General features: G+C 36.7%; 1 protein-coding gene across 1 annotated transcript; it reads left to right on the top strand.

Annotated features, from left to right (window-relative positions):
* The first annotated feature begins 609 nt into the window (after positions 1 to 609).
* On the top strand, positions 610 to 22,312 carry LOC140168341 (cartilage intermediate layer protein 1-like). The gene is made up of 14 exons (XM_072191713.1): positions 610 to 700; positions 3,469 to 3,680; positions 3,972 to 4,088; positions 5,067 to 5,213; positions 6,538 to 6,597; positions 7,426 to 7,740; positions 8,774 to 8,950; positions 9,719 to 10,033; positions 12,698 to 12,806; positions 12,949 to 13,100; positions 15,771 to 16,102; positions 16,497 to 16,635; positions 17,152 to 19,747; positions 19,793 to 22,312. Exons 2-13 carry the CDS (start codon positions 3,527 to 3,529, stop codon positions 19,353 to 19,355), a joined length of 4,221 nt encoding a protein of 1,406 aa, XP_072047814.1. The 5' UTR covers positions 610 to 700; positions 3,469 to 3,526; the 3' UTR covers positions 19,356 to 19,747; positions 19,793 to 22,312.
* The last annotated feature ends 641 nt before the right edge of the window (positions 22,313 to 22,953 follow it).

Here is a 22,953-nt window from a genome sequence, read left to right as displayed (position 1 = left end):
AATATTACTCATTGATTTATAATTGAAAGCTTAGCTCTTGTGATAATAAGTTTAATATACCTAACCCACAAGGCATATATCTTGCTATTGTATTTATTATTATTCTAAAATTTTGTTTATCATAATTATTTAATACTAACTTTTGTAAAGGGTGCCACAACAACACGCTCTGCGTTCAGTGGCATCCTCATCATTTTCACCATATTATACGATGTTTGTAAAAGCTTTTTTATATTGTAATTATTTAATGGATGGAATTTGATGAAATAATAAAACTGAACTGAACAAGAAATGTCTTTAAAAAAGACAACGACATGGATGAAGACAATGTTCCATAACTAAAAACGTTTAAAAATTAATATCGGGTTATGTAAAGGATATGTAAAGGGTATAAACCGTTTTTATAATATTAAAACACATTTTTGAGAACTTGCTGCAATTCATTCTATCATAATGTTATGTAAATATTGACAAAATAGTTTACGCGTGTGGGAGTATGTTGTGGTTTAAGTAGGACAGCTCCATGTCCTCTTTCATGCTCTATAGGTCGGAAGTCCACATTTTAGGAATTCAATCGGATACGATGGATATGACATTAACCGGATTAAAGGCTCCGTTTACATCATATATAGCAGGTTCAAGTTCATCTTAGACGAGTATCAATTTGATTCTGAGTTGGGATAGAAGACCAATGACAAAGGTAAGATTTTATTCGCTGTAATTTGTCACTATGTTTGTTTGTTTGTTTTATACTTTTGTTTCTACTTTTTCTTTCCACATTCATGATTGTAACTAAATATTATTGCTATTGCTATCTTAAAAGCACGTGTGCATCTCCCAATTTGCTAATCAATTGGTTCTACACCCACTGTGTTGACATATGCAGTTGCCTGTCGATAGAGCTGAAGCTCTTCAAAGATCGGGAAAAAAGACCTCGTTACAGTTGGTTCCGATCAGAGTAATAAGCCCATTGTTGGCTACACTTGCCTGTCCTGTAAAAATACTCCGACCAGCTACGGCGACCCCTGCACCCGATCACTTGTGTTTAGCCGAAGTTTCCTCAGCGTTATCTCCTAGATTTTAGCTGTTTATGCCTATGCTTGACATAATATAATAAGATCACTGACTGCATCCCTCTCGTTTGCCATACCAAACTTTTCTAAATGAACTAAAGATCGCTTATTGAGGATCCTTCACAAACCTTGACAAAGGATATATCCCCAATTGCCAATGGCCATATGTCTTATATTTGGACCCTTAAAAGGGTGGCGGCGTGACATTTTTCTTGATGATAAAATGATAATTATATTTTCAAAATGAAGATGAATACTACACCCATCATATTGGTCTTGTTTAAAGCTTGGGTCTTTCTTTTGAATTTGACACCAACACCAGAGTTTTTCATTGATGCTAATTAATTTTATAATCAATTAAGCTAACAAGCTTGCAGGGTGGCGGATGTGAGAACACGTTACCATAGAAAGTCTATGGAAAATGTTCATAACAATTTGATGACATAATTTTTGCCTTTTATGTTGAGTTGAAAATAATATCAATGATTATGTAGTACTCACGGTTGTTTGATCGGATCATTTATTAAATTTTCTAACAAAACATTATATAATGTTCAATTATAGACCTGGACAATACCAGTAACTATCACACTAACATTTTCAGGTCTTTTTAACATAGATTTTTGTTTCTTTTCCAAATTATTCATCTTTTTCTGCTTTTTTGTGATATTTTTTATTCTATAAACTGCATATTTGTGAGCAAATTGAGGGCGCTATTTACACATATTTTGAATTGAATTAAGCAAAATAATATAAGTTATTCCAAACATTTTGTTGCTATTTGTTGCTCTTTTTCTGATGTTTTAATGCCATTATATCAATGTCTACCCCTTGTGAAGATGAAAACACGATTTAAGATAAATAGCGCCATCAGTGTTCAACTTTTCTTAAAAATGACGTATTTTTACATGCTATCAAACAACCGTGTACTGATGTCAGTAATTGTGGCAACTAAATAATTATGTACTTTGTTTATTTTCATCTCATTAATTAGACTAACGAGCACATTATACAGACTCGGCAATGCCTTTTTTTTCAACAGCCAATTTTCAGAATTGCACGTAATTAGTCTAAAAGTGAAAAACAAAGAGATGTTGTATTCTGTCTGGTTTGGAATGATATTTATGACTCATAGTAATTATTTAAAAGTTTTTAATCGGCTAATTAGCACTAATTAAACCTTTTGAATAATTAAGTAGGTCTGATAATGAAGGTGAGCCTATTCAAGCTCTGTTTGATTTTGTGGTCCTCAGATTGAGAAAATACTCCTGAAAAGATAAATAGCACTCCCAACCTATATATAACACATGTTCACCGGGGTTCAGGCATGTTCATTAAAAAGTTTATTGTTACACCCTGTATATCTTCTGGTACACCATGAATATTGACTCAGGTTTAGGTCATTATAATCTACGTTGTTTATGCTTTCCAGCAATATATACTTTTACACACCAGTAATTGGTACATAAAAGGTATAACCATTCATCTCAAAGTTGATGTTTTCAGCTATGAAAACGATTTGCCACGAATGTAGGTCTCAACTTGTGACACATGACCCTATCATTGCGTATAATAAGGACTGCAATCGTAAACAATCTGGTTCGCACCTCATATCCTAAGCCACTAGAGACCATTTATCATTAATTTGATCTCATGTGGTAGATTGTAATGTTTGAATGTGTCTATGTTCCAGTGTGAGACTCTTTCTTTGTTTGTGTGATATAGGCTGGCGGGTAATCCCACTCATGCTGGTGTGTTTGTGGGTTGTTTGTGCAGACAGATTACCCATGAGAACTAGACTGAAGACCCTGTTTATCAGGGTGACAGTCTTGTAGCTCAGTGGACAGCATCGGAAGCATAATCCGAAGGTCTGGTGTTCAAGCCACCGCCAGAGTGTTTCTCTGGCTTATCTACCTTTGCATATTACGTTTCTATTGTTTATAATTTCATGTTAAAATGTGCGATGCGTAGTTCTTCTTCTTTCATCTGTATTAAGAATTGCGATTGAGCATCATTACTTTAATCTCTAGTTTTTAATGTTTGAATGTTTCTATGTCCCAGTGTATGATGCGTAAGCTTGTTAATGGAGACTGTTAAAAAACTTTTACTTGCAAGAAGCAATACTTGAAACTTTGTCACGAATGATCATATCTTATGTATTAAAAGAACCCAAGGCTCCTACTCTGTGTAAATTATCACTTAAATTTAATTTCCAGCAATGTAGTTTATCGATTATGCTATTATATGTATTCATATTAGTCACCGGCCGGGCATATGTTAACGAGGGAACATTTCTGCATGCTCGGCGCGGTGTATTTCTGAGACTAATCACATCATTACGGTTTGCAGAAATATTTTGAATGAATACATGCTTATAATGTATATAATTTTGTAGAGACATCTAGAAACGGACCAGAATTTTAACGAAGGTTTATACACCCCTGCTGATACTGATGGATGCGAAAGAAGATTTTGGCGGGAAATCGTCACGAAGTGGCGAGGTTACCGTGACCAACCCAGTGTTTGAGAAGGAACCAGATGAGAAAGAAGCGCATCCTAATAGCAGTCAAGCTGAAGTCGATAACAACTATGATGCCGAAACTCAAGGTAAATAACAGAACTAAAGAATGCGTAATAAAGAGAAACACACGAAAAGCCAATTTAATTACTAAGTTGGTTTTGTTGTTGTTGTTGTTTTTGTTTTCGTTTTTTTTTTATTATTATTATTTGCTTCTTGTTGTTTTCAGGTTGTACATTTATATCATCAATGGAGGGGTTAAACTAATAAACACTTAATTGTAACCATTGAACGTTCTCTCATTTTTAAGGGTGGTAAATGAGCCTTGACACACCAGCAACAGAAATATAACCAACATGTTATTGTTCCACTGTGCACAGATAAAGCTGGAAGAAATTACAACCGTCGTTGGCTTATCATTCTGTTGGTGATAATTGTGGTAGCTATAATTGTGGTAGTGGTTGTATCGACTGCGGTAACTCTATCAAACAGATCAGGTATGCGATCTTTGACGAATGCCAAAAGTTCACCAATATCATCATCAAAGTCCCGGTAACAAAAATGTAAAGCCACAGGCTATAAAATGGCTTTTCCTTTCTACAGTCTATGGTATTATGTTAGGAATATGTTTAAAATGATTAACACTAAAACTGGGTTAAAAAGTGATTGATTGACCATTTGGACATTTACAAAGGCATTTGCGATTGAAACCCAATATACATCACCATCACATAAGTGCCAATCCGCCTTGAAATGTGTGTGGGTGGGGGGGGGGGGGGCAATCGGCTTAAATTGTCAAAAAGTGTCTGGAAAGGAAACAAAATAGGTAATTTTGCCAAAAAGGGAGGCACGTCCCCTGTCCTCCCCGGGATTGACGCCCATGGTGCGTCACACCGTCGAGCACATCGTTTCTACATCACCTACTACGTAGTTCGAAGTGCGCAGTGATGTGCGCATCGATTGCAAAGGACTCGCTGTGTAAATGTTTATGGCTGGTGAAGGTCTTTGCCTTTAGTGCAAGAGGTCGCGGGTTCAAATCTCCGCAGGACCAAAATCTGGAAAAGACGGGCAGATGGCATGATCTTGTTACATTCGGTTCCGATCAGGGTAATACGCTCGATTGTTCGCTAAACTTGCCTGTCCTGTACAAATGCCCCAAATAGCTACGGCGACCCCCTTCACCAGATCACTTGTGCCTGGCCGAAGTTTTGTCAGCTCACAGATATGCTTGACATTAAAAAATGGCAATACCTAGCGTGGACTCACGTTTGTATGTTAACATGCTCCAAATTGCGGCAGCCCATTTGCACATTTATTACTATATATTAGCATATAGATTGTATGTTTTTTTTCAATATGCCAAAACCTGAATGTTGATGAATTTGATGGTGTTTTTGGTTGAAAATCCTTTACAACAGAGTATGGATACGTTTTGACTACGAGTTCATAAGCTTTCATAATTTGATTCTTTTTAGGCCAAACTCAATCCAGACAACAATGGAGTACGTGGAGTGAATGCAGTGTGTCTTGTGGAACTGGGCAGCAGATGCGAACAAGAATGTGTAACAAAGATACTTGTCAAGGAAATACACAAGAAACAAAAATGTGCACTCCAATATGCAGTATGTTTGCTTACGTTATTATTACGTACCTTAGGCATATTAGACAAAAAAGTGAATTTTGACATAATTTTTAATACTATTATAAAACTTATACTAATAGTTCAAAGGATTCTCGATCAAGAATCGCCAGTAGACAACTACTACAATCGGAGCCCGATATAAAAATACTAGTTCGCGTCTGACGTCACCCGTCACCCAAACTCATAAACGGTATGTTTACTATTTGTCGTGGTGATTGAAATTTCTGAAGGCTGTGATATAATAGCGTTCCCTATGGTTAGTTTTTTACTTTCAAATATGCAAACCGTCTCAAAAGATTTGAAGAAGTCAATGCGATATAACAATTAATATTTTCAATCAAGCAGTCTATTCCAAAGATATCCCAGCAAACACAAAACGTTTTCGACATCATTCGCAAAAGGTTATAAAAGGTTGTCAGAAAACGTTTAAATGTCGGGTTATATAAAGGGTATATTAAGAGTATAAAATGTTTTCATAACCTTAAAAAACATTTTATGATAATCTACTGCTCAGCAAACAGGAATGTTTTACAGAAAACGTTTAAATGTCGGGTTATATAAAGGGTATAAAAACGTTTTAATAACATTCCAAAAACATTCTTGAAAACTTGATACAAAACATTCTTACAAAATGTTATTTTGGGGTTGAAAAAATATTTTGCGAAAAATGTTTGCCCAAAATATTTTCAATAACGTTTTAAAAACGTTTTCATGACCTTTATATAACCCGAAATTTAAATGTCATTAAAAGGTTTTGAAAAAAACATTTTAAGAACATTTCTGTGTTTGCTGGGTTCAAATATTTTAACATAATGTTATTTAAGTATTGACACAATATTTGACAAAAATGTTTGCAAAAATAGTTTACAATAACATTTTTTGAAAACATTTCAAAATATTGTTGTAGTTTGTTTTCATATAAAATGGTTTAAAACGTTATCATGACCTTTATATAACCCGACATTTTAATGTTATTAAAACGTTTTTACCTAAACCAAAAGCCAAAATATAACTTATTTAAAACGTTTTTGAAACGTTTTTGTGTTTGCTGGGGTGGTACTGTAGATAAAAAAGGATCTTTGACCACAAGGTCAGAAGTATCCTCATTGATTTTAACAGAATGCGAACGCTCAGATAAATATGAAGAAAATCATTATGCCAATCTTACCCTGGTTTATGTCAAAAATAATCTCACTGTATGTATGTGGGGGTGTGTAACACACACCGTGTGTTCCAAGGGCCTTGATGTGGTCCAAAGGCAAAATAAAAGCAATAAATGATTGTATGTGATTTTATTATAACAGAGATATCTACCATTACTCCACCAACCGTAACTTTGCCTCCAAGAACCACTCCAACCCAAGGTAAGTTTGAAATAAGCTTAATTATGCGGGTGTAGAAAATTTAAAAAACCTTCAACTTAGTTTAATGATGGGAAAAAGACAAAAGAAAACACGCTGTCCGATTCAGGTTTTCAAAACTATTGAAAATTATCAATACGTCGCAACGTGTGTTCGAGAGTCTCTGATTCAGCCTTGATGTTGTCCTTAATGTGTGTGAAATTTTAAAACGTCCACGATAGAGAGGGTTGTATTTTGCGACAAAGTTTGAAAAGTTAAAAAGTGACATCATTCATTCATATCATTCGACTGTAAAGTTTCTCCAAGCACCGCGATCCATAGTTAATGAGGCAATAGCATCTGGTTGTGAATTGTTGTTGATATCCCATTATTCCCTAACAATTTCTGTATAAACATGATAAAGTTAGATAGCGTGTCCTTTGTCGCCCTGGTCTCTTTCTGTCGTGTAATGGAACATACAGAGCATATCTGCTACATGGCTCCTCCACTGGAATAAACAAGTAAATAAGCAAGTCAATAAACGTAAAATATAAGTGAAAAAAAAAAAAAAAAGTAAATAATTATCACAAAACTTTCAAATTCGCATATTAACATTGTCTACAATTCGACATCTGCATTTTGATCAGTAACTGTGTTTGATATCGTTCATTTCATTTGACACCTTTCTCTATTCTAACTCTTTCTCTTTATATAAGATTTTTCTCTGCATTTGACCCATTACAACTTCTTTCAAGTTTTTGTTAGATTTCTTTCTTTTGTGAAGCACGTTAAGTGTTTGACAAAAGCCAACATTAAAAACATTAAGTATTTGCTTTAATCTGTGATTTATAGATGACGATGGAGACATGATCTTAAATTCAATGGATAACTGCCCTGTGGTGTCAAACCCCATGCAGACCGACAGAGATGGCGATGGTGTAGGCGACGCCTGTGACAACTGCCCTTTGGTGGCAAACCTCATGCAGACCGACGGAGATGGCGATGGTGTAGGCGACGCTTGTGACAACTGCCCTGTGGTGGCAAACCCCATGCAGACCGACGGAGATAGCGATGGTGTAGGCGACAATTGTGACAACTGCCCTGTGGTGCCAAATACCGCGCAGACCGACACTGACGGCAACGGTCTTGGCGACGATTGTGACACAGGTAAATAAATAGATAAAGAAATAAATAATTATACAAATAAATGAATAATAAACAAATAAACAATAAATGCATAAACAAGTAAATAAGCAAATCAATAAACGTAAAATATATAAAGTGAATACGTGAATAAATATTATATATTAATACCTAGGTAACGCCTATATGTCAAGTACCATTGAGGCCTATTGACCTTGACCTATTTTGCTGTGATACCTAGGTAACGAAACATCCAAGATGGTGCAATCCTATCCTTATTTGAATTGTTTTTATCAAAAAAAAAGCAATTAGTCACATTTACAAGGAGCATTTACGTGTTCTTTTTACATGAATGTTTGAAAGGGACGACATTTTATGTTATACGTAAGTTTTAAAGAATTCGATTTTCCCAATATATCAGGTCACCTTCCTTTACACGGCTGTTTGATGTGATCATTTATTAGTTTTTTCAAACAAAACATCATGTACAACCCCATTTTAGGCTTTAACAGCTAAAACCGATATCATGCTAATGTATACAGATGCTTTTGAGTCATTATCAACTTTAAATTTTCCCTCTTTTACATAATTATTCATTTTTTAAAGCTTTTCGGATATAAAATGTATCTATTTATGACAAAATTGGTGGCGCTATTTAGTGACTGAAAATTACTCTTTCAAGCTTTTAATACAAACAATTTCTATTATTTTTTGATGAAATGTTTATAAAATTTCTTTGCTCCTTGTTTCACCTATTCCATCTATTTTAAAGGCAGTATTGATCACCTAACCTTGCAAATTAATATAATATGATTTAGGATAAATAGCGCCATCTATAGTTGGAATTTAGTTAATAATGAAGAAAACTCTATATACATCATACAACCGTGTTTAATGGGTCCTTCACACGTGAGCCTATTATACTTAACATGCTCAGTGGCACAACCACGGGATGCTAGAAGCCCTCACTCAGGACTCGAGCACCCCGCCCTCTCCCCCTTTGAACCGTCCATTTGTTTGTTTGATTGGTTACTATTATTGATTGATTGGTGTTTAGAAGCAATTGTATGGGCTTGGACTTCATGGATGAATTGGGGTCAGTGTGACGTAACTTGTGAGCAAGGTGTACGACTACGACAACGAGTTTGCAGCTCCAATGTCGGCGATGAAGATAATTCTCAATGTGTCGGAAGATCTATGGAGACTGAAACATGTTCCGATTGGCCTTGTCCAGGTATTTAATGTAATATTACTAAACGTTATTGTGTGGAAACAACAATAACAACAACAATAACTAAAACAACTACAAATAATGAAAATTGTAAATATTTTGGTATTTTAATTGACAAAACGAAGTTTGTTTTTTTTCACAAAAATATTTCGTCCTTCACATCGGACTGGGGACTTCATCAGATAATACGACTGATATGGTCATCTTTTTCACTTCCCCGGAAACTGGACTTGAAAACAGACTAAGAAGTACCAAGGAACCAGTTTCTCGGGAGAGTAAATCAGACGACAAGATCAGACGACCATTTTCAGTCCCAGAACAACGCCAAATATGGATTAAAAGACCTTTGACCTTGGATGTACAACAGCATGTTATGATCTAATGGGAAACTGTGCACATCAACAAACACCATTTCTATCAAAAAGGCAACAGCCGATATAATTTGAAACCACATTAATTACTAGAGTTGGTTCTTCTCTTGGATTTGGACCAAGCTTTAGAATATCGACTGTTGCGTTTTGAAATAAAACAAACCAGAAATTTATCACCCATTGTAAAAGATATGGCACATGTATCGAATACATGTACATACATTGGCTGACCTTGTGGATTTCCTGGCCCAGCCATGCTAACCACATAAGGAGATTATACGATTAACCTAGTGCAGCTATTGTCATAGCAGGGTATTATTATGTAATACTCCTGATCCATATTTGGCGCTCTCTTGGACTGATTTTAAAGTATTCAATTGTTTTTTTCTTCTTATCTTAGATTGTAACCTGCAATGTAACGTAGGAACCCTAAACCCTGCTTGTGACGCATGTGTATGTGATACCCACACGCTAAATGGTTTTGTACATGATGTTGATAACAGACCTTTAGTGGGCGTCACTATTGCCTACGCGGAAAGACCCTACATCTATCTCGTAAATGAGACAGATAGTACTGGTATGTTTTCGATAGCCGGAATCTGTGCCACTCCAACATACATACTTGCCACCAAGGCGCTTTATGGAGAACAATCGGTATTAACTACTGTGGTTGACTCCATCACTTCTACAGCTGATATCACAATGAATCGAATGGGTGAGCTATTAATTCAAATTATAATATCCGGGTATAATATGGATGAGTGGGATGACCCGAATAACAGACCCACTTAAACATATTTTTTCTTATAGTTCCAGTAAGATTTATGGCTGGTGATAGCGGGATGTGTAGCGGTTCAATACCACTAATTCTCTATAACACAGTTTTCAATGGCAAATAGATCTCATGCATTAAGGTTAAATACAATTGAGTTTCAAGGCTTGATTCCAGAGGGGCGTAAGTTAATAATCGAAACAGCCATGCAGAAAAGAATGAACTCACGCGTACAATCTGAACTAGGGCCACGGACAAACCGCGGCTCGTGAGTCATCCTATATGTTGCAGGGATAGGGAAGGGGCGACCATGATAGGACCATATGGGCTGATGGGGGGGGGGGGGGGGTGATTGTGGGCAGCCGTTTTCGGCAATTTTCCTTTGGATTTTCTAAATTTTCAATTTTTAAAATGATCCTGGATGATATCTGTCGTGAAATAAATCAATGCTTCTATAGGCTATAATAGGCCTAGTATGCCTATTTATACCCTGATTATGCAATATATAGGCCTACAACAATAACTACAACAACAGTAACAAAACCAACAACCAATATTTTGTTAATCTAATTTGTAAAAATATATTCATAGGCCGCGCCTATTAGACTAGTACTGTAGGCCTATAGCCTAAAAATTCCTGAATTATATAATGAAAAAAACGGGCAAAAACAATCAATCGCTGCAGTCAGAAAGAAAGAAACGAACAAGAAAAAAGAATAAAGTGAGAGAAAAATAAAATAAAATAAATGGAATGGACCACATAGGGATTCGAACACGTACCAAAGTTTTCCAGCTCAAAACTATAGTATTAAAATAGTCGAACGTGAGTCCAGCGCGCTAACCGATTGAGCTACTGAGTGATCTGTGAAATCGATTGATCTCAAACTGACTATTATGGAATAGTGCATACCAGGCTCTTATGATAAACAATCTCATCACCGCTGTAAATGTCGGAGGTATCGATGGCGAAAAACCTCGATTTTTGCAAAAGTAGCTTAAATTTGGAGTGAAATTTAAATGGTAAAGGAATCGACATACTTTTGAGAAATAATGTAGGCAGTTAGAAATCAAAATTAATGTTCCACAATCCAGATATCGATTATGTAACATAACAGTGTTTTGTGGTACAAGATTCTCGAAAATTGTTCCCCAAAACGGGCTAATAAAATTTAATCGGTACTGTTTTTGGTTCTTCCCCATGGCAACATTATTTCTTTGGTCGATTTGTAGTACAATACAAAAAAGGAGAAAACAATCACTCGGCGTAGTTTTATACGGAGCGAATATTTGAAAAAAACTGCATGGAACGTGTTTTTGATCATGTGAACATGGTGCGTAAAAATGATATAAACGAAGGATTTTCAAACGGATTCTAAAAATGTGTATAAACACACAAAAATAATGTTAAGATACATCCATGCACCAACATTTGACTCACTGCGATATTTGATTGCTGAGAAAACGCGGTTTTAGAGAACAACTTTATACGTCTTTTATACGTTTTTATACGTTTCTTCGTGTAACCTTAAACTCGCACAGCAAATAAAACATTATCAGTCCAAGAGAGCGCCAAATATGGATCAGGAGTATTACATAATAATACCCTGCTATGACAATAGCTGCACTAGGTTAATCGTATAATCTCCTTATGTGGTTAGCATGGCTGGGCCAGGAAATCCACAAGGTCAGCCAATGTATGTACATGTATTCGGTACATGTGCCATATCTTTTACAATGGGTGATAAATTTCGGGTTTGTTTTATTTCAAAACGCAACATTCGATATTCTAAAGCTTGGTCCAAATCCAGAGAAGAACCAACTCTAGTAATTTATGTGGTTTCAAATTATATCGGCCGTTGCCTTTTTGATAGAAATGGTGTTTGTTGATGTGCACAGTTTCCCATTAGATCATAACATGCTGTTGTACATCCAAGGTCAAAGGTCTTTTAATCCATATTTGGCGTTGTTCTGGGACTGATTATTATCAAGTAAAAGTAGACCGTTGAATCCCCAAATGACTACAATTTCAGCATATTATGACTTGAGATATGTTTTGCCTTAAACCACTGAAGTGTAGAGACCACTTGTAAATGGCCTTCCTTTTTTGGGACCTGAGAGGAAAACATAACCGGTAGGGTGGGACTATCCAGTAGATGTCCAGTGGATGTACATGAAGGAACTTTTCATCAAAACTGTCAAAAAGAATTATTATAGAAAACATGTCTGCCTGTATACTCTGAAATTTGCACATTTTTGGCTATATAGCTTGAAAATATTCAGTGATTTTAAATAGTTCCTCTGAGCACTGCCCAGCTCAGTGGTAGTAACTAGAGAATGTAAGGTTCTTTGAGCTACTGCAATGCATATATTCTTGCTTCTAATATCCAAACCGGTGGACGTGGACCAATTTTATTCAAAAATTGAAACAAGAATGTTTAGGAGATGGGCCTTCATGTAAGGGAGAAAACCACCCGGAACCGGCGGTCAACCAGCGATCGAGTTTGGATTTTATTCCTAAATAAATGAGATCACTCGCTTTTTAATTGCCGCCAAAAGTTATTGCAAAGATAGTATACTAGTCTAACAAAAGGACTTTTGTCGTTACAGAACTGCCAATGATCGTCGACAATCCACGTAGCAAAATGCGAGCTGTTGGTGAGAGTGTTGCGTTTTGCTGCTCAGCTACAGCTAGTCCTCCAATTACACAATACGAATGGTAAGAATAAATAAATATTAGGTATTATTGAGGGGAAAACATTTCAAAAAGGGATGATATTGATTATTCCAGTTTTAGCCACTGCATTTATTTTACTTTCTTAATTTTAACATAAAAAGCACTCGTTTTACTATTTACAAAGGTTCCGAAAGGGTGACATCTTAGAGGGTCCTGGGACAAATACAAGTACCCTTATACTCACAGAACTGGACTTGGACGACAGTGGGGCTTACAGGTGTAGGGTAACCAACAAGGCAGGGTCCGTGTACTCAGATGAAGCTACATTAACAGTAGGTAAGGTAGTAGTTTATTATTATGGTTAGGGATTGTTCAGAAATACTTTGGTGGGGGGCTGGTAAAAAGGGATTAAAGATGATCAGCAACATGCAACATCTGGGTTGGTCTAAGAAACACTGGCACTTTTTATCATAAAATTTTATATATCTTCAAAGTAGGCTACAAATCAGTATGATTATGTACCAATCTGATCAAATACAACTAAATCAAGAAAATATTGCAAATAAATTGGATTTATTTGCACGTAAACTTAACATACTTCAGCATGTTCAGTTTACTATTTCTCATTGCAAAATTATTTTGTACACAAAGGCCCATGGGTAGTTTTACCATAGGCAGAGTGGGCACAGGCCCAGGTACCACGGTCTTTGGGGGCCAAAACTGATACCTGTGTACATTTGCGTGACCAAATTAATCTCATATTTGACCATTTTAGCTTTTTGCATAAATTAGTTCTAATTTTAACAATATTTGACCATTCAAGCTTCAATATGGCCAAATTTTTTGGGCGGTTCACGCGCATTTGTACAGTACTATCATAATAGCCATGGATCCAAATTATGCACCTATGATCCTCCAAATATATCCTCTATTTCATTTATCCCTGTAAAATCAGATAAACACCCTGATTTGGGACAAATCTAAATTAAGTATAAAATGAAAATTACCCTGTGCTTGTATTTCATGCGCAATTGTCCCACCAAGGATTGTTTCGAACATTTTCAAGTATGTTTGTTATACGATAATGGAAGTCAAAAAGTTTAGCGGTCCATCGAGGGGGTCAAAAAGTTTTAGAGTGAAAAATTTGAGGTAGACCAGCCCCCCCTACCAAAGTATTAATGAACACTCCCTTACTAGCGGGTCTCCGCTAGATGAGTAAATGGGAGCGTTCACTATAACAGGAAGAATTACTGAACAGGTAGAATCATTGAAAAGGTACATTTTATTTATCTAAACTTGTCTCTTCTTACATTTTCTTTTTTAGATTCTTCTGCTTAGCATGTGATTTTCCGTTTCCATGTTATTTATTTATTTAACCCCGTTCCCATTATTTTCTAAATCTGTTCTTTCTTACATTTCTTTTTTTATTTGCTGCCTGTGATTTCCCGTTTCCATGTTTTTATTTAATTCTGTTCTCATTATTTTAGCTTCTTATTTTTATTATTATTTATTTCCTGATTAGTTTGTTTCCTTCTTTGTTTCGTTCCCGTTTCATTTAGTTACTTTAACCCGTTGGCCTATTAATTAGGCCTACTCGTACCTTTTTTGTCCTCATTTTAATTTTATTTTCCTTTATAGTACCGCTTTATGTTGTTTATACAACACACATCTTTTTCCCGTATTTATTACGTCCTCTCATAGCATACGCGTGTCTGCGGACGTGTTCACCCGTTATCATAATCCCGTGACCCGTCCATGTATCTTTTTGTCCTTTATTTTTCCTTCTTTCCGTATTATCATGTGACTGGTCTCTGGCTAGCAAGTCTCGTGGCTCTGCGCCGTTTTCGCGCGAATTGGCGTAGTGCGCATGACGCACGCGGCGCCAACGCGCTGCCGGCCAGCTGCAGTGACGCGTAGGCTGGCAACCGATTTTCATAACAAAAACCACGTTTTTACCCATATATTTTCACTGTTTCTGCAGCCAATTCTTGACCGTTTTCAACCAAATTTTCGCATTACCGTCTATATGCCTCGATGTCCCGTATGAATTTGGCGACATTTGGATCGAAACTATTGTAAGATAAGACACCGCCCAGACAAACAAGTACCTAGACCCATGACTTTAATTCGCGCAGTGAAGCCGACACTGCTTAGCAACGACTTTGACAAGGACGCATACCCGGACGCAAGCAAGCAGATATGTTCGCGTCTACGTAACATGTCGCATTTGACGCGAGCGATAATGGCGCAACAATCACGCAAATGAACGCGTCTTTCTCTCAAGACATGAACGCTTATTTCTCCGCATCCGACCACCCGACCTAAATCACCTTGGATACGGGGCTTCACCTCCCGCTGTGGTAAGGGATGGGCAGTCATAGGTCTAGGTGGTATGTCTATGGACACCGCTGCATTTGATTGATGTAAACGCGATATGGTAGACGCAGTACATGTGTCCAGGTGCGTGACTCGCCACTAACCGCGCGTGTTGGACAACGGTTGTATTTGACGCGTTTGTTGTCATGACCTGACCCGCATAAGGTTATTGACCTCAACGGTATAGCACACCGAGGTTATGTTATTTCCATAGTGATTGAATAGTTTTGCAAAAACGAATGTCCGATGGAAAAATGGCAAAAATATGTCTTCGATCAATATACCACTAAATCGAAGTCGAGAGTCAAGGCAATTCGGAGAACACTCGCGCACAAGATGTCGCAATCTTTCTTTTATTTATATAGATTATACACAATTGCAACTTAGACATTTACAAAATATACCTTGTGAATTAAAAAGTGTCGTTATACTGAGAGGAAATCTCAATCTTTTTGCACACGCATATGCGTAACATGGGGAGTGATGGTGATTACACGGGCCATCAAGAATACTACATCCCCCTTCCACCCCGGTATTTTCGTTTGTGACGATAATGGCACCGTTATTTAGTTTCAAAATAAACTTGACTCAAGTTAAATAATGCTAGCCTATTCTTATATTATTAACTAGCTTGCAAAGACCGCCTTGGGGTAGAGGATGGTCGGATAAGTGACGACCAACTAACAGCGTCCACCGAATTTGTTGGGGATGACCCTTCTTTGTACCACGGGGCTAACAATGGTCGTCTGAACCGCGTTGCAGTGCCAGGTACTACTGGAGCATGGAGTGCCCAGACCAATGACGGCAACCAATGGATCCAGGCAGCCCTTGTCGGTCCAACATGGGTTACTGGCGTGTTGATTCAAGGAAGGGAAGATTATATTCCACAACAATGGGTGACCAAGTTCAGGGTTCAATACAGTGATAACGGTGAAGATTGGAATTCTGTTCAGGATGATATGGTAATATTTTTATATCTTCATTAGGGGAGTAAAAACAGAAATTAATGAATATCACGTATCAAGTATTTCCACGGTGCCATGAATGTAGCAAACCATCCATCGAACATGGATAACCCAATGTAACTTCAACAGATTTGTACTCTTTATAAATTTATTTATGGGGGGCACTCGGTACATGTAGTAAAATACCGTAGAATTCCGTCTGCACGCATATGCATCTAAATGAGTGGTTTTATTTATTTGGTTATTTGTTTGTTTTTTATTTGATTTGTATGCAGATTGGTATCTTTTCTTAAGGACGCCCAGTACAATGCAAGCAAAATATACACATCTTTTATATTAGATTATGTCAGCCATTATTTTTTAATGATATTGAAATCATTCCCTACCACAGATATTTGATGGAAACACCAACCCAAATGAGGTTGTCACCAATCTATTCCATACACCAGTTATAACATCTTACATCCGAATAGTACCTACAGAATGGGTGGAACATATCAGCCTGCGTTTTGAACTGCTTGGTTGTGAAGGTAAAACATGCTGTTCTAGCTAGCTCAAAGTGATTTCCCTTTGATCGCGATACCCGAATAGAAAGCAAAGGGATTTCGTAATTTCGCGAGGGCACCGTTCACATGAAAGCAATATTTTAATATTTCCATAAGATATAGAATTGAATTTCATTTCCACAAAATGTTAGTTATTACTGTCAAATTATGTTCCCTTTTAATTTTGAACCGAACAGGCCAAACATAGAAAATCGCTATTAATTCCAGCGCATGTCGCCAATGTTTGTCACTCTGTATATCGTGACTGAAGTCGGCTCTTTTGCTGGCAGTGTTATGACCTTCATCGACACTCTTGGCCATATCGAATGTTTGGTTAAGTTCTCCGTTGTACATGTTGTAAGTTTACATAGAAGCTTTATTCTCCTTCTCGACGTGATGTTATTGCTTTTGTCACAATGGCAAAACGCGTACAAATCGTCGAATACTACTACTGGCTCTTATGTTTTGTTAACTTTTCAGAATTTTTTTTATGTTTTACAGATAATGCGAGAGGATGTAATTCTGAACCAATTCCTAAACTCGTGCAACTTCCACCTGATTGTGTGCAACCGAACAGCGGAGAAGCAACATATGACGTTCGAACGTGTCCCTACACCAGTTGTGGCGGAATGCAAGCAAACCAAACTCAATGTCAGGACCCCACCGAGTATTGCTGTGGTGTAGCTGATATTGAAATGGTTAACATTACGTGTACGAATTATGAGATATCCTTACAAAGAGTTTTGACATGTGGTTGTACAGCCTGCCAGGTATTGCCGATTAGAATATACGGTAGAGCTGTTGCTGCATCTGATGATTCGCCACTTCTTTTAGGCGATATTTTGCTCAACGATGTGCAAGTGGGTAGTACAAATCTCCAGGGATTTTTTGAGGTTCAAATTTTAGAACAAGTGACACGTGTATCATTGACATTCAAAGATTCAATTTTTAACAATCTTGTTGAAACTACCCGAGTGATAAATGTAGTAAGTGGTGCCGACATCTTCGTCCTTGTTAAGATGCAAAATCGCCCAAGTCCCGTTGTAATTTCAAGTAATGTTGAAAATACGATGTCCCTTGGGTCTAGTGATTATGAACCGTTTGCTGAAATTGCGATACCACCAAATTCTTTTTACGATGAAAATGGGGATTTATACACAGGGCAAGTCAACGCATACGTCACTAGTATTGACATGCGTAAAGAGTCTGATCTTGAAACTGCCCCGGGAGATTTCACTGCTGTAGATCCTGAAGGGGAAATGGTAAACTTAGAGTCATTTGGTATGTTTATGATGGATTTTACTACACCTGATGACAATAGCTTATCTGTTGCAGGTTCTGTTCCACTCTATATAGATCCAAGTGTAGTACCAGCTGTGGATAGGAACGTAGGACCTGATGGGGTATCAGATGTTGAAATGTGGGTTCTGAACAAGAATACTGGGGTTTGGGAAGTGATTAGCCAATTGAAATCAACGACAGGAAGACGACGTCGAAAGCAAACTTCCCGATACGTTGGTGAGATAGAACTTAGCCAGTTTCGTACTTACAATATAGATAGAATAAGGCATAGGGGTGAGATTTGCCTTGCTAAAATTATACCATATGCTACAAATGCCTATTCAGATGTACTTGCCAATGTCCAGTTCACATCTGTACTTCAAGATACCACTGGCGTTGATATTCCTTTTGGTTCAATTGGAAGAGGAAACTCTTATTCTAGTTCTGGAGCAGGGGTAGGTTCCTGTATACAAATTGGATGTACTAAATCGGGCTCTCTACAAACCTTCATCTCAGGTGCGCAGAATGGAAACTCACTGTTTCCTGAAAGTGACCCAAACCTTCTCGCGATACCTCCAAGTATTTTGTCAAACTTGAATTTTGCAATAAGCACAGGCGCCAACAATAACATGGCTATAAAGTTGAAATTTCCAAACTCAGTCGTTGCATCGTCCTCTCCACCTGTGTATGCGTATTCGGACTATAGCAGCAAGTCTGACTTAAACAGGTGCCGAGCCGCAACAACTGACATGTACCATTTCAAGTTTTATTTTTCACAAGAGACCCAACTGTCAAAGATGGTGACAAAGGCCAATTCTCAGTCAGCTCAAACATGCCACCTCGGTCAAGACAGACTTGAGACTCCCCTATCTTTCTATCCCCGCGATAGTGCTTATAATTGCCCAGATGATCCGTGCTATCTGAGGTTCTCCGTACAAACAAATCAGAGTAGGCTTCGCGTTGTTGCGAACAGCTTTTCGGGCAAATCAGCCAATGTCTTGTATGGAATCCGCCAAGTCGATGTCAAACCAGATTCTAATGGTGTAGCTCAAGTTTGTATTGAGTATAAATGTCCAGGTTTAGTCTTTGACAAAGTAGCAAATAAGGGACCGGATACAACTAGGGTACAACTGCAAATATGGGATGTGAATAACAACCAATTAAGTTGTAGTGCATGTTCTGCCTCAGGATTCGTGGATAGAATAGCAAATAGTAACCCAAATAACATGATTCCTGCCTGCAATATGGCTACCGTTTCTAAGTCTTCATGGGAGTTTATAATCGATAGTTTTTATGATTCGTCTGTTGGAGTTTATGGGAAAGAGGTCGATATAAATGATAAACAAAAGATGGATAATCATGATCTGAGTAACTGCGAAGAGAGTAGTGGAACTAATGCGGATGCGTTGACTTTAAATTGTTAAAAAGATTGACAGACAAAACAAAGAAAGTAACAAAAGTTAAAAACAACCAGAGCCAAATTAGAACATAAATATGCCAATGGGGAGAGAAGAGAAAATTTTAGGGATATCTGGAAATTGTATCTTGGTGTAGATTATTTATCCAGTAGTCTAAAACTTATTTGGCTACGTTGTGTCCAATACCATCGGAGTTCATCTCACATTTTTTTTATTGCATGTAAAGCTGAGTCATTTTTAAGAAGAGTTGAACAATGATGGCGCTATTTACCTTAAATATTCTTTGCGTCTTTTCAAGTTGTAGACACTAGTTGTATAATTATATAACTCATATCATTTGGCTAATTTGAATTTAAAATATATGTAAATAGTGTCCTCAATTTGCACACAAATGTACAGTTTATAACTGAGACCATAATACCTATTAGGTATTATGGTCTCAGGTTTATAAAATAAAAATTACCACAAAAAGCAGAAAAATGTATTTGATATAGAAACGACAATCTATGTTAAAAATTGCTACAAAATATCTGTGTCTATACAATCTATGTGTTGGTATTATTCAGGTCTAAAATTGAACATAATTTATATAATGTTTTGTTGGAAAAATGAATGAATGATCACATCACATCTGATTGATGATGGTGTGATGTCAGACAGCCAGGAATGTCTTGTACAGACGGGTCCCATGAGTGTGACAATTAGGAGCGGAGTCCCCCTTTCTATTTTTTTTGATTGCTTTTGTAAGAAAGGATGCGTGTCACTGCCGACATAAGATATAACGTACCTCATGTTCAAGTCTAACTGATAATTTCAGAAATAATGTCGTTGTAATATTTGATTCATCCAAGCCTAGTTGTAATATTTGATTCTTCCAAGCCATTTTTTCCTATTACTTGATTACTATATCCTAGATCAACGGAGAGCCAAATACGATTTTCGTATTATAAACTTATACCTCGCTGTGTATTAAATGGCAGATCTGGAGCAATTAAAACTTGCATAAACTTTGGACCAATTTTGGGCGTAAAAATATCTCCAAATCCCACGGGAATGACCCCTTGTCTTGGGTGTATCTCAATTTGGGTCTATAGGTATTGATACTGTATAGTATTACAGACTTGACATTTAATATGGAATATTTTTTCGCAAAATTCCAAGACTGGTCTGGACGCAGACTGCGTAAACCGCACGGGCTAAATATTAATTGGGGTGTGTCGGGAGATGGTATCAAATAGTTGTTGGATAGAAAACGTGCTTTCCATAAGTTTACATTATGGAGCTCTAAATGTAGCGAATTTGCCTAAAATGGCGGATTTAGGGAGGCTGAATTTGAGCTTTGTGGGGGACACAATTTCGGACTTTATGCAACATCCAGTGCTGTTATTATCAAATTTATAGGGGTTTGAGGTGATATTTCTGAAACTTTGTCAGCAATTGGCATGTAGCACAGCTGAAATACGCTTGTAATGTACCAATTTTTTGAACACGGGAGGAGCTTAAAAATAGGGCTCTTAAGAGTGGTACATACTCAGAAAGGTTGAATGGGCCCCTGGGGTCAAATGGTATAAACTTGCGGTACAAAAACAATTACAAGGATTCCTGGTTGTCCAATGAACTCACGATGTTCCTTTGTGTACATTAAGTTTATAACATTTGGCCCCAGGGGACCATTCAAATTCCCTGAGTACGAACCACTTTTAAGAGCCATATTTTTTAAAGCTCCTCCCACTTTCAATACTGGTAGATTACAAGTGTATTTCAGTTCTGACGAACACTTATAGGTATTTACGTTCAGTAAAATCGCCTCAAACCTCAATAAATTTGATAATATCAGAATAATGTTGCTCAAATTCAGAAATTTTACCCCCACAAAAATCAAATCCAGTCTCCCTAAATCCGCCATTTTAGGCTTATTAACTACATTATGAGCGCCATAATGTAAACTAATGGAAAGCACATTTTTTGTCAAACAATATTTTACACCATCTCCCGACAGACCCCAATTAATATTTAGCCCGTGCGGTTTATGCAGATCCCTTCCAAACCAGTCTTGGAAGTTTGCGAAAAATATTCCATATTAAATGTCAAGTCTGTATTATGTCCTGTGATGAGCGATTTTGTGTGCGATATTATTTAACAAATTATTGGAAGATCATAATCTAAAGCAGATTATAATACCGTAGAATTCCATCTACAAACACACAATTTTCCTCGAAATGGGGGTTTGTTTAACGAAAGAGGCAGACATCCTCCACAAAACATTATTTGGAGTTTGACTAACTATACTGATACAGACGACGGTACAAACATGTATTATTGTAAGACCAATCTATTACAATGTCAAAAAAAACCAAAAAACCCCACTCATTTAGATGCATATGCTTGTAGACGGTATTTTACTACATGTACTAGGACCAACGTTAATGGTAATGTGCTATTCCAGTCGAAATCCATACTTACCCTATGGAAGACATGACCTTAATTTTTCACACATGAGAGTGATTTTCAAATGGAATTACCTGAATGGATGACTCCATTTGAAATTCTACACCCCCTGTATGGGAGATTAAGAGCATGTCTTACATAGGTGTATGGATTTCAACTAGAATAGCCCAATTTATAGTATCCAGTGAAAATTATATATTTGGCCGTTTATTTGCACTTAAAAGAAATAAATAGGCAATCAAATCAGCTGTATGAGTTTGTAGACTTTATGAATGTAAAATTATAGTGTGAAACAATATTACTGTGATGTTAAAGATAAGAAAGCAAAATAATAATACAATCCTGACAAAAGGAGTAAATACAAAACAGAATTTGTCAAGTGTCATTTTTTAGTTATTCTATTTTCCCATTACACTTTAATGAAGTCACTGAAATATATCAAATTGTTGGAAGAATTCTACTTTGTGAGGCTATGCCACCCTGTACCAATTATTAGGTTTTAGAAGACTAAATTTTCTCCGTCACTATTCATTTGGGAAAAATATGGGAAACTAAACTCGTTCGTTACATTATTAAGCAACATGACATTTTCGTTTTTCGCGAGCCGCCATTTAGCTCTATTTGTATTATGGAGATTACTACTACTTAATACTGCCGTTGCCCCCAAATGATTCCAAAAAGCTGATTTGCTCCCAGATTTGATGCTTGTATGATCATGCACTAGTAGAAATTTATAATGAGAATTCTTTCAAAGTGATGAGAATTGGACAAAAGTATGAGAATTTAACATTTTCTCATTTCTACGAAACTTTCTCATACAATTAATGAGAAATACTAATTAATGTGTCAACCACCTGTCATATTGTTTTAAATGAGAAAAGGTTGTTGACAAGTTAATTAGTATTTCTTATTCATTTGGATGAGAAAGTTTAATAGAAATGAGAACATTTTCAATTATCATAGTTGTGTTCACTTCTCATCGCTTTGAAATAATTCTCATTTAAGTTTCTACTAGTCTAATATAACGGTATGAAAATATGGAATGATTTTACTTCAAATAGTTATACAAAACTGTTTGTTGTGTCCATTTGAATTTGATAACTTTATTATTCTCAAGATTTTTATACACAAAATGCGGTAATGATCAATTCTAAAT

This window comes from Amphiura filiformis, chromosome 13, assembly GCF_039555335.1.
Source record: "Amphiura filiformis chromosome 13, Afil_fr2py, whole genome shotgun sequence".
Classification (NCBI taxonomy): Eukaryota; Metazoa; Echinodermata; class Ophiuroidea; order Amphilepidida; family Amphiuridae; genus Amphiura; species Amphiura filiformis.
Note: the sequence above shows the minus strand (reverse complement) of the source record. Positions and strands in the feature narration are given on the sequence as shown.